This window comes from Pyrus communis, chromosome 5 (genome assembly GCF_963583255.1).
Source record: "Pyrus communis chromosome 5, drPyrComm1.1, whole genome shotgun sequence".
NCBI classification, from domain to species: Eukaryota; Viridiplantae; Streptophyta; class Magnoliopsida; order Rosales; family Rosaceae; genus Pyrus; species Pyrus communis.
In genome coordinates this window covers 23,753,107-23,765,893 of record NC_084807.1, presented here as the reverse complement: position 1 = coordinate 23,765,893, position 12,787 = coordinate 23,753,107, and the positions used below count along the sequence as shown (strand labels likewise).

Genomic DNA, 12,787 nt, shown 5'->3' with positions numbered 1-12,787 from the left:
CATGCCATGCATCCATATTGACCTTTGGATATATCCACAAGTCAAGAAACAAGCATATTAGTCGGTATGCTCAAACAAGTGAGAGTGGGAAGTGAGAAAATGCAACTTGCTAATATTCCTAGCTCTCGCACCACTGGTCACTCGATCGATTGTTGTTCTTGGCATAATTTGCATGGTAGGGCTTGCATTGTCCATACGTATATCGATCGATGCATGATCATGTGCCAACATCTAGAACAAGTGGGTGGGTAAAGATTTTTATGCCACCGATTCATGATGCTACTCTGATATTTTTCATGTGTATAAGTAGTTGTTTGCAAATGTCCCCACCGAAGTTTTTCGGTCTTTTGTTTTTAATCAGGAAGGTTCCGACTAAAGTCTCGTTGATAACTTGATCTAGTGATAGCTACAACCTGTATAAACGGGCAACGAGGGATGGGGCCTTCAATCAAGTAATCAACGTAGGAGAAAATCCAGAGAACAATCAAATACACAATTAGATTGCACAGAGAATTATAAAATATCCTTAAATGAGTACGTTTCAAATTTCGATGTACTACATCATATTAAAGGTTCATAAATATATAATAATTTAATTTTCATTTGAAATACATCATCGTGATCAGTACGTTGCACTTTTGTTTCATTGGAGCCCTATCTAGCTTCATGCAATTGCTTATTCTTACATCATACATTATTACACATAACTTGTTCTCAAATCACAAAATACACAACAATGGGGCTCCTCACTTGGAAATTACCATCATCCCACACCAGAGAACCAGAGACTATGGTTTTTTCAATCAACCCTTTCACCGTGACTTGAAACGATAGCTTCTGCCAGAGAGATGTGAACTTTAGAACGCTTGGATTAACTTTGATTTCAAGTCCTGGTGGTGCACTCACTTTAGCTTTATATGTGGACTTTGGTGATCCAACATTTGTGACGGTCCTATTGAAAATGCCATTGACGGATTTAGGGTTCGAGGTGGAAAGTGCAACAGAAGGATAGTTTAGATGATCACTGAGTGTTCCATGACTAGATTGTGATGATGAGCAGCTATCCCCGGTAAGAGCTTTCAATAATCTGGTACTATAGCCATGTGCACACAAAAAATTTACGTAATCGATTTCAGCAGCATCGTATACCAAACCAGGATACGGAGCCCTACTAGGATTTATTAGGCCAGCACCGTATGCGAATTCGGCTTCAGGGTTAAGATTTGCACTCATAGCTTTGGCTGTAAAATTGTTACAAATTAATCAAACATATAAATCTTAGGTAATACAATGTACATCATGGACAAAGTCTAATTATATGTTGAGTCTTTCTCACAAGACTTGGTCACATGATCTTTGACAATAATTGGTCACACGACTCATCAAATATGTGAGAGAACGGTTGTATTGTAATGGGTACATTTATGAAAATGCATCTATACCAGTAGTCGTAAGAGCTGACAGGATAGCAGCAGGTGACCAATTGGGGTGAAATGATTTGACGTATGCAGCCACGCCCGCAGCATGTGGGCATGCCATTGATGTCCCCGAGATTATATTGTATGAAGCTACTCTGTCATCACCTTCAACACCTGAAACTGGGATAATTGGAGGCCATGCTGCTAGAATGGAAACTCCAGGAGAAGCGATATCTGGCTGCAACATATAGGAGAAAACAAGGAGGAAAATTAAGACCCCTTAATATTCATGATTCGGTTTGTTCATTTTTTAAGTCAGCATTCACACACCTACGGGGCCTTGAAGTTACCTTGAGAATGTTAGGAGTGTTTGGATTTGGACCCCTTGATGAGAATGAAGGTACGTATGGGGCCAGTGCATCCCTACCCTCAGTACTTTTCCAAATTGTTGCTGTTGGGTTCCTACGAATCATTACAGGGATTAACGATTTATTAGCAATAACATAATAAGGTGTCTTTTGATTTATGTTAGTTTCGCACATTAGCAATATTTTAAATCAATCACACACTGTCATTCTCAAATATTGATACCTGGTTGAGTTTATGTAATGGGTAATTTCGTTACCAACATGGAACCAAACGGAAGCTGCTGGTACTGGAACAGGATCGATTACATCTGCTGCATTTCGGCTTGTCAAAACATAACCAAAAGCGCCTGCATATATAGCCCCATCCCCGGTAGTCCCATCGCAAAGAACAATTTTACCCTCCACCAATTTTTTGTCTAACGTGCCTATATGGCATAACCTGTTCCATATATATATCCATGTTATTAGCACCTTGTTAGACTTATGCTAGACTACCGTGGTTCTTCAATATAAAAGGTATATATACTCTCAAAATGCGTACACATACCTGGAAGTTTCCCCATCGTAACCTGCTGCCCTATCTGGAACGTCTGCAGCATATACTATGGGGTAGAATTTACCCTTGAGTTCAAATGTGTTTGTTACTATTCCCTACCAATTGAGGAAGCAAAAACAAATCATAATCAACTCTCATGTTAATCACTTCTCTAGTATTTTGGTGCATCTTCAGCATATATATATATATATATATATATATATATATATTGTTGATTCTCCAAAAGTGATTATATATTGCCCAACCAGAATCACTACCAAACAAAGCCCTAAATGAGCAAAGGTTAGATTCTGTATCAATTACCTCATAAATTTTGTGGTTTCCCAATTGAACCTTGGTATCAAAGTGACGATCTATGGTGCTAGCAGCCACAGCAAGAGACCATGGTGCAAAGTTTGTAATAGTTTTCAGGTTTGGACCTTCATTACCAGCAGATGCGGAAGTGAATATTCCTTTTCTTAAAGCGTGAAAAGCTCCAATGTCAATGGAATTTCTGAAATAATCTAACGGTTTAAGCCCCCCAAGGGAGACAGAGAGTATGTCAACACCGTCAGCTATGGCATCATCGAATGCCGCTAGTATATCAGCATCCGGGCACCCTTCTGACCAACAAACTTTGTACACCGCAATGCGTGCTGATGGCACCCCTCCTCTTGCTGTCCCCAACCCTAAACCATACAGACTTGCCTTGCTAACTAAGTTCCCTGCTGCTGTTGATGCACAGTGGGTTCCATGGCCTTCCGTGTCTCTCGGGGACAGGATATCACTGCTATTTTTGGGGTAGGGTAGACTGTGGTAATACCGTGCTCCGATAATTTTACTGTCCAAGTGTAACAACAATATGCCATATTATTTAAGTCAGAGTTACAATTTGACAACATATCTAAGTCAGAGTTACAATTTGACAACATATTGTACAAATTATAATCAAGTTCGCACTTTTTTTCTTTCTGTCCAAGTGTAATTAACAACACGTTATATCTTTTTTTATTTATTTTTTATTTTTTTGAAATGTGCAGTGGATGGTTGAAATAAACTGGTTTGCTTTACTTGTTGCAAGTAAAATTGCCTTCGCCCTTGCAGGCGCCTTTCCACCTTTTGGGGGGTGGACCAAACCCGGCGTCACTGAAGCTGGCGGATTCAGGCCAAATTCCATAGTCAATCACCCCGACAATGATATCCGTTTCAATGGCGCTTCTCTTCACCATTTCAGGAAACCCAATGAAGTCCCATGACCTTGTTGTTTGGAGCTTCTTAGTTTCACTAGGGAAAACAGACACCACACCATCCATTCCTGCATATATTTTTCTCGTCATACAATGATCACTATTAATGTTCATGCTAGTTGAAAAATAAATTAAAGTTGGGTTCATAAGACAACCAGCCAACTTCTGTGCTTCTTCCTCTGTTAGCCTGGCAGCAAAGCCATTGAAGCTTCTCTTGTAGCTGTGCAGAAGCAGAGATTCGTGCGCAATATTGCTGGATAAATAAACGTCAAATAACAAAATCGTCAAAGATTTGACACTTTCAAACTCTGCCATAATTAAGCTCGAAAAACAAAGAGAAGATGCGTATGTACGAGAAATGACTAAATTAAATGGTACCCTTGTCACGGATAATATTAATCAGTATATATAATTAAGCTCACTATCATATGTGATAATTAATTAAACCTGTCGTCGACGACGTTTTGTAGCATGTTTACATGAAGAGCTGATGTGGTAGTGGTGGAAACCTCAGGCGTTGGCTTGTCACCCATATACACTATATAATCCTGCAGTTAATATATCCAAGATCAGAAGATTAAATTAATTAATGAACATATTTTGAGCAGAGAAACGGAATTGTTCAAAATGCATATTTTATGAATGCCTTCCGGTTATCCTGGTGAGCAGCAGACAGAGTGACATCAACTAGCAGAGTAGATATGAGGCTGATGAGAAGGAGAAACCATGCAGTTAAAGCCATTGTGGCGAAGTTCTAGAAAGCGTGTAAAAGATGGACAATCTCATCCAAGAACACCATCATGTATTTATACTAAAAATGAAAAGCCATGCATTTCACGTGTTGCCTCTTTATTCTTAGGGGTATGGTTTGTGTTCCCATGATTATTTTACTTATTTTAGGAGCGTATTGATATAAACGCTTCATTTTTCAATTTCGTTGATTAAACATATGTTACTTTTAAGAATTTGATTAAACATTTTCCTTACAATTTTGGTGATTAATTTCATTTTATTAAAAGTTCAATTTTTAGACGTTCCTTTTTTTTTTTTTTTTACCTTTTGGGTAATTTTCATGAAATTGTTTGCTAGCCACCCTAAAAAATTTCACATTACATCTTTACTTTCGTTTTCCTTTTTTCCCTATCATTCCTTACCTGTGAATTTGTTATGGTTATATGCATCTCTCATTCTGGAGATTTTAGATTTTTTATTATTTGTTATAATATTTAGTTTAGTGAATTAAATAGAATGTTCAAAACTCATTATCACATACATAATCATAGTATAGGTAATATGGGCAATTTTGGTTTTATGGTACGTTTATTTTCAAATGTACCATAAGTTTTAAATACATTTATATAACTATATGTAAAATTTTACCAAATTAATGAAGCTTTCTTATGAAAGTATTAATAACTTTTTTTTTTTAATGTAGCAAGAGACTAATTAAATATAATAACAGAAAAAAAAAATTCTCTCTTTTTTTTAATGACAATAAGGAATTTTTTTTGGTTCAAACAATAGATTATTAGATTTTATTAAATTAGATATTAGATTAGTCATCGACGGGGTTAGAACTCACTCCGCCATGCAAGGACTTAACACCTTTCTACCACTGTAGTAAAATGCTACTTGCAATGACAATAAGGAATTAGTTAAATTAATATTTTTAATTAATAAAGTCACCAATTTAAAATTCTTAGACTGTAGGAAATAGTTATTAGAGCATCTCCAAATAGTTATTAGAGCATTTTCAAAGGAGATGTCAAAATGTCCACATAAGCTATAATAGTAAAAAAAGACAGCCACTAATTGTTTTCAACCGAAATGCCAAATCCTATGTGACATGACATGGAATGGCAACAAAGGAGGCTGCTGTCAAATTTGACAATCGCTTCAAATATTTTTTAATTAATTATTAATTTTTTTAATTAGTTTAATTATTTATTATAATAAATGTTGATTGTTGAACGTGCAGTCTGTTCATATCCTGCCTCTTTCTTTCTTCTTTTTTAATCAATGATAGAGTTGCGATAGAGATTAGAGAACGAAGGCCTCCTGGGATTAGCTCCCGAAGCTCCGGAGAGGCAAAACAGAGGATATGAGATTTGGAAGAAAAATGAAATGAAAAAAAATTAATTAATTGGTAAAGAAAATTGGTGAACGTTTATGGAATATGTGTGTACGGAATGGATGAGAAACCCTGTGAGATTATGGAGACAATTCATCTCTGATCACATGAACAAAAAAGATAGGTATTCTTTCGATCTAAGAGAGAGAGCTCAGTGTTCAAACCGAAGAGATTTTGTTTGGAAGCAAGAAAAAAGTTATTCGTGGTGCTGGGTAGTGGCGAAGCTAGGATTTGCCAAGGGGAGGGGCGAAATTCAAGAGTGCAAGGTTCAATCGAAGCGGTTGCTTTCACATTGGAGAGTGCAAAGTTTTGAGTCTATTCATAGCAGAAAATAGTCTCTCCACCAAACCGGTTGTAAGCAATAATATCAAAGCCAATGTAAGAAACTTAAATTGGCTAGGATTACATCCTAAAAAATGTTAAGCACTAGTCAAACAACGGACTAGAACCTAGCAACTAGGTGCCTAGGCAGGAGCCTAGATTGATTTAAATTAAGGAGGCTTAATGAAACACTCATGATACTGTTCACTTTTGACGTTAAAGACATTTTTACTGTAAAAAGTCACTCATGATACTATTCACTTACAACACATTTTTGTTCTTTTGGTTAAAACTCAAAAGTTTTCAAATCATTTTCATTAGTTTTCCTATTATTTGAAACATGAAACAAGTCCACAAAGTCACATCGGAAATTCATTGAATGTAGTAATGGCTAGAAAAAGAAAAACCATACAAATTTGAGTATGAAATAACCTCCTCCATATTGTATTAACAACATTAAGGTAATTTTAGTATTGAAAGTCTTATTTTATGTGGTATTTTGTGGGTATGGTTTATCTAAAATATTTCATTGAAGCACTTATGTCTTTAAAGTATAATTAGGGACCAATCAGAAGATTAAACCAACAGAAAGATAGACCAAGCCAAACCATTTAACCAAAATCAAAGGAACCAAGTTGAATGGAAAAAAGATAGAAGGAAAAAAATGGGAAAGTAAAAACGGAGAAAAGCAACAAAAGAAGGATAGAAGAAAAAGTAACAAAACGCAACGTTTCATTTAAAAGGAACGTTGAAACAACATCGTGGGGTCCAAGATTTTTTTAAAACAACTTTTGTTTTCTGTTTTTCTTCCTCGGGCAGGAGTTGCCCTCCTCTGCAACAGGCAGCCCATCAACACCATGGCTGGTTATGTGGCTTTTCGACGATTGAAGGGGCAGATTCCTTGCTCTGCATGTGAATTTTCGACGACTGGAGGGGTGGCCGCCCCTCCTAGCCCTGCTGTGGCTTCGCCACTAGTGCTGGGTTCAACAAAGAACTTCATACAGTGAACATGCCCCGAGTTTTTTCCGACTCATCTTTTGATTCAGCGTCTGGAAGCAAGAAAAAAGTTATTTGTTCAACAAAGATGAGGATCATGTCCTTATTAGTGTTCAACCAATAAAAAGTTATTTGTTGGGTTTCAATTATCATGAATGATTTATATGTGTAAAATTTAAAATATAAAACAAAAATTAAGAACACAAAATAATGTAATAAAATAATAGTTTAATTTGACATATCCGATGGCGAGCGAAATGTTAAAATATGTCAAAGTGCCATGTAGGCTGTCAAATTTAAATTTTATGTTCAAAATTTGATATCTCCTTTGAAAATGATCTTAGCTCACTTGTGTGGATGTATATTAAATAAATGCAAAATTATTGAGTTGACAATTGATTAAACCATCTTAATTTAAAAAAATTTGAAATTACGACTCTTTAATTTAAACATGATGAAGAAAATGGTTAGGAATTCAATAAAACTCCTTTTCATACGGTTGAGGTTTTTATGTTTTATTTATATTTTATTTCAAATGCATTTCACATGTTGCAATTTATGTGTTCCAAATTTATTTTGTTTCCACATACTAAAAATCCACCACTCTTCTGCTCAGTCACTTTTGAATTGAAATGTGCGGTGATAATTAACAAACAACAAACACAATAAAACCGAGTAGAGGATCCGAATCCGCATGATTAGTAAACTCTTAGTCATAGCAACACTCTATTCACTTTACACTATGCCCCTACAATTATCACACTTTTTTAAAGTTGGATACCCATTTGAAAGAGACTATACTTTAGTCCGATTAGCGCTTTTCGCAAGAAATGTTGTTTTACTTTATCTTTTATTTTTGGAGTATTTGAACATATTTTGGGGTATTTGCCTATTTTTGATAGTGCTTTCACCGAAAAAATGATTTCCACGCCTTTATTCTTGTCGTGCATTCATGTTTTTATTGAATTTTAATTGTTGGATAACAAAATTAAAATAAGTGTGTGAAAATTATTTTCAAATTTTTACTAATGCTAGGGCTATATCATGTGTTTTTATAAGTAATCGTTAAATGATTTTACAATACATTTTCTTAATAATATCTTGCTGTTATAAAATGAATTCTCAAGCCAATTAGTACTATGGTCTAATGATATTTTTCTTTACTTGTAAATGAGAGATCTTATGTTCGATTATCATCAAATGCGAACTTGAACCACATTATTGCTAACCTATTATGACGCTAAACCTACTTTATTTTCTTTAGTATAAATAATATCGTGTGTTTAAAAAAAAAAAAAAAAAAAAAAAAATTCCTCAACCTCTTGCTTAAGGGAGTCTTGAGGGAAGCAAGGGAGTGTAAACATCTCAAATCATGCAGCAACAATAATTGACATTTCAAATCATGCAGCAACAATAATTGACATCACCTCAAATGTGAAAGGACTCCATTTCTACAGAATTGGTTCTCCATTTTTGTCCCATCGATCGCTAAATAATTACTTGATTAATCATTCTCTCACGAAATAAATGAAGAAAGTTTAGATTTTATTATAAAATTAATTTGTAATATGAGAAGCAAATCAACTTTTTATAAGTTCTTACAAGATTTCTCCTTCCACTGATGTGTAACTCTTTTATCTTCACATCCTCGCATCTTCCCTCGCATATGAAGAATTTTCAAGCTAAACACATAGAAAACACGAATTGAGTGACATGAAACATGTGTAGCCATTGGATTTGACACATAAATTAACTTGTTGATACCATGAAAAAAATTAAAATTATACTATAAAACTAATTGATAATATAAAAATAATTCAACCGCTTAAAAACACTCGTTACTCGCTAGTGCTCTCATTTCAATCACACCTACAAAAGGAAAGAGAAAAGAACTTTTAGACACAAGCTCTCCTATATTCTCATTTCCATACAGAAGTGGAAGCATCTTTGGTCCACACCACTTTCCCATGGTAGAGATAAAGGTAAAATTTACATGTGATCTAATATTTTAGTAGATATGTGATTTAATATTTTAATGCATAGAGTGTTAGAATTTTACTTCGGTTCAAAACTCTCGTCTTCCTTTAATTATTTAATTAGTTTCCAATTTTACCCCATCCATTTAATAATAAAAAAATTTAAAAAAGAAAAAGAAAAAGACAAAGGTAAAATTCGAGTTTTCCCATATTACTCTTAAGTGGGAAAAAGAGTAGGTTGCATTTGCGTTGCAGTTTGGGTTCTCGTGTATAGCGACGCTTTGCCTAATTCTTTATGACGTGAGTTGCCCTTTTAACCCTCTTGGGTGCAAGAATAAATTATAGCAATTGTTCTTCAATTTTAACTTAATTAGAACAATGATTATTTAACTAAAAATGCATTACCATTGATCCCTCAATTCATCAAAATATGCAGCTATGGTTCTTTTCATCAACTCCGTTAGAACTTTTGTTAAAATGAGTCATGTGTCATGCACGTGAGGCTAAATCAAGGGGCAAATACAAAAGATCAAGAAAGAAAAATTGTATCAATGGTCCCTCAATTTTAATTCAACTGGAGAAATGATCCTCAACTTTAACCCAATTTTAGCAATGATCCTTCCAACATAACTCATTTTGACAGAATTCTAACAGAGTCGACGAAAAGGACCATAGCTACATGTTTTAATGAGTTGAGGAACCGATAATAATGAATTTTTAGTTAAGGGACCATTGCTCTAATTTGATTAAATTTGAGAGACTATTGCTACAATTTACTCTTGTTATAATCCTTTACTTTATCAATATAATTTATCAAAATGGAAATAGTAAAATAATTGGGTAAATTACATAAAACTACCTCTACTATAGGTCGAATCACAATCTCATATCCCATGCTTTAAACATTGCAATATCATACCTCAACGTATTAATTCGTTGCAATTTCAAACTTCCATTACACTTTTTGTCAATTTAGCTGTTAAATAATAATGTAGCAGGAATGGGGCCCACTCATTTGCCAATTGGAATAAAAAATTAATTAATTATTAATTTTTTATTTAATAATTAATATTAATTGAATAAATAATTAATTATTAATACATTATTAAGTTTTTATTTAATAATTAACATCATTAAAAAATATCTCTCTGTTGCAGTTCTATCGGATTAGGAATGTGATTGTGTAAATCCTAGTATATCTAGGAGTATCTTGTAGTTACCTATTAGGAGTTGATTACCTATTAAGAGATGTAATCCTAATAGGGTAAGGATTTTACCCTTCCTACTATCATAAATAAAGGCATAAGGGGGTGATACAACACACACCTCAGAATTAAATCTCTCTCTTTCTCTCTTGTTGCTGTCGGCCCCCTCTCTCTCTATTCCTTAGATCGCTCAATTAATTAAGCCTACAACACGTTATCAGCACGCTCTTGCTAGAAACTAATGAACTGAAGGATCGTAAGAGGAGCTATCTTCTACAAATTCAAAGGCTCTCAATCATTTTCTACCAATCAGGTTCTTTTAAAATAAATTAAAATATTTGAACAAATCTTGAAGCATGAAAACATTCGCCATGATACATGAACCCCCTATATTTATATTTTCCTTTCAATTATATATATATATATATATATATATATATCGTATTTATGTTCATATATTTTGTCAATATATATAATTGTTCATGCAGTACACATATATGCTATGTGGAATAACGAGTCAAAGAATTGAAATTAATTTAGAAGCAATTAGGATTTTTAACCCTAAAATTTGGAAAAAAAAAAAAAAAAAAAAGGAAAATTTGTGGCACCACCGTGGACCACCATGGGATGGCATTGCCCCGACGCCCTGGACCACCTGTGCAGCCCTCTGGGCTTGCTGCACCTCTCAGACCCAACCAAGCTTTAACTTGGGTCGTTTGTCACACGGGCCTGCAAGCCCTGGTCCACTCCAGCCCAAACTCGTATCCTAGAAGCATGCTGGGCTTGTCCCAGACACAGGCTTAAAGCCCCGTCCCATTTGCAGCAGCCTCCTTGGCTTACTGGGTTTATATATGCCATGCCCGTAATCAAATAGCCAACCCAGCTGGCTGGGCTTACCTCCTTAGGCCAATGTCCCGAAACCCAGCCCCAACTAGGGTTTCTGCGTGCCCACCCGCAAGCCTTTATGGCTGGGCCGCCTGTGGCCTGTTATCACTTTTGTGTACACCATATTGGATAAGGTTTGGAATCAGAATGAGATGATAATCGTAAGATTTTGGTCCATTACGCCATATTGGATGAGGTTTGGAATCAGAATGAGATGATAATCGATGATACATTTGTGTACACCATTGCTTCTGATACCATGCTTAACGATGACATTGAACCACGCTCCATTGATGAATATCGACATAGAATGGATTGGTCAAACTGGAAACAAGCAATTCAGGTTGAACTCGATTTGCTTGCGAAACGAAAGGTGTTGGGCTCGTAGTTCCTACTCTACCATATGTGAAGCATGTGGGCTATACGTGGGTTTTCGTGAGGAAACGTAATGAGAAGAATGTAATAGTGCGATACAAAGCACGCCTTGTAACACAAGGCTTCTCTCAACTCCATGGGATTGATTACGAGGAGACGTATTCTTCCGTAATGGACGTCATAACGTTCCGTTACCTTATCAGTTTGGTAGTTTCTGAAAAACTGAATATGTAACTTATGGACGTGGTAACCGTGTATCTTTATAGGTATCTAGATACGGAAATGTACATGAAAGTTCCAGAAGGACTTCCATTGATTGGTTCAAATAGTTCTAGACTATGGAACACTCTCTCGATTAGATTGAGGAGGTCACTCTATGGATTGAAACTATCCGGGTGGATGTGGTATAACCGTCTGAGTGAATATTTGACAAGTCAGGGTTATGTGAACAAAGAACTATGCTTACGCATGCTCATTAAGAAGTCACATTCCGGATTTACCATTGTTGCAATTTATGTCGACGACATAAACCTCATTGTAACTCCCTCAGAGCTTGAGGAAATTGCTACGCACTTGAAATCAGAATTTAAGATGAAAGATCTTGGGGAAACTCGATATTGTCTCGGCTTAGAGATCGAACATTGTTCAGATGGAATCCTTGTACATCAATCGAACTACACCCAGAAGGTGTTGCGTCATTTTAATGAGGATAAAGTGAAGCCTTCGAGTACTCCTATGGTCGTTCGGACTCTAGATGCTAAACGAGATCCTTTGTGTCTGAAGGAGGATGAGGAAGAGATTTTGGAGCTTGAAGTTTTATACCTAAATGCAATTGGTGCTTTATTGTACTTAGCTCAATGCACTAGATCCGACATCTCCTTTGTTGTTAATCTTTTGGCTAGATATAGCAACGTGCCTACATGCAGATACTGGAATGGTGTTAAAGATATTTTTCGCTACCTTAAGGGTACTACGGATTTGGGCTTGTTCTATATCCATGAATCCTCGACAGGAACTACCACCCCTCTTGGTCCTTGAGTTGATTCTCGCCTCGTTGGTTACGCAGATGCTGGTTATTTGTTTGACCCACATAAGGCACGTTCTTAAACGGGTTATGTCTTTACTGTTGGAGACACATCTATATCTTGAAGGTCTACTAAGCAAACGTTAATTGTGACTTCTTCAAACCATGCTGAGATTTTCGCCCTGCATGAAGCCTCGCGATAGTGCTTTTGGCTGAAAGCAGTTATGAAACATATTCAAAGCACTAGTGGTTTTTCTTCTGTCGTTGACCTTCCTACAACGATTTTTGAAGGCAATGCAGCATGTA

General features: G+C 35.7%; 1 protein-coding gene across 1 annotated transcript; it reads right to left on the bottom strand.

Moving 5' to 3' along the window:
- Window positions 1-541: 541 nt before the first annotated feature.
- Window positions 542-4,325, bottom strand: LOC137735179 (cucumisin-like). The gene is made up of 9 exons (XM_068474575.1): window positions 4,016-4,325; window positions 3,724-3,821; window positions 3,393-3,636; window positions 2,646-3,162; window positions 2,334-2,437; window positions 2,010-2,225; window positions 1,769-1,880; window positions 1,443-1,656; window positions 542-1,241 (listed from the first exon to the last, which is right to left on the bottom strand). The coding sequence occupies exons 1-9, from the start codon at window positions 4,099-4,101 to the stop codon at window positions 715-717; spliced, it is 2,118 nt and encodes a 705-aa protein (XP_068330676.1). The 5' UTR covers window positions 4,102-4,325; the 3' UTR covers window positions 542-714.
- Window positions 4,326-12,787: the final 8,462 nt, after the last annotated feature.

What these genes read in the sequence shown, in the direction of transcription:
- LOC137735179 (XM_068474575.1), bottom strand. Translation starts at nt 4,101, where the DNA reads ATGGGTGACAAGCCAACGCCTGAGGTTTCCACCACTACCACATCAGCT. An exon ending in AGAAGCACAGAAGTTGGCTG is followed by an intron (nt 3,637 to 3,723) that starts GTTGTCTTATGA and finishes AAATATATGCAG; the next exon opens with GAATGGATGGTGTGGTGTCT. An exon ending in GGCAATTTTACTTGCAACAA is followed by an intron (nt 3,163 to 3,392) that starts GTAAAGCAAACC and finishes ACACTTGGACAG; the next exon opens with TAAAATTATCGGAGCACGGT.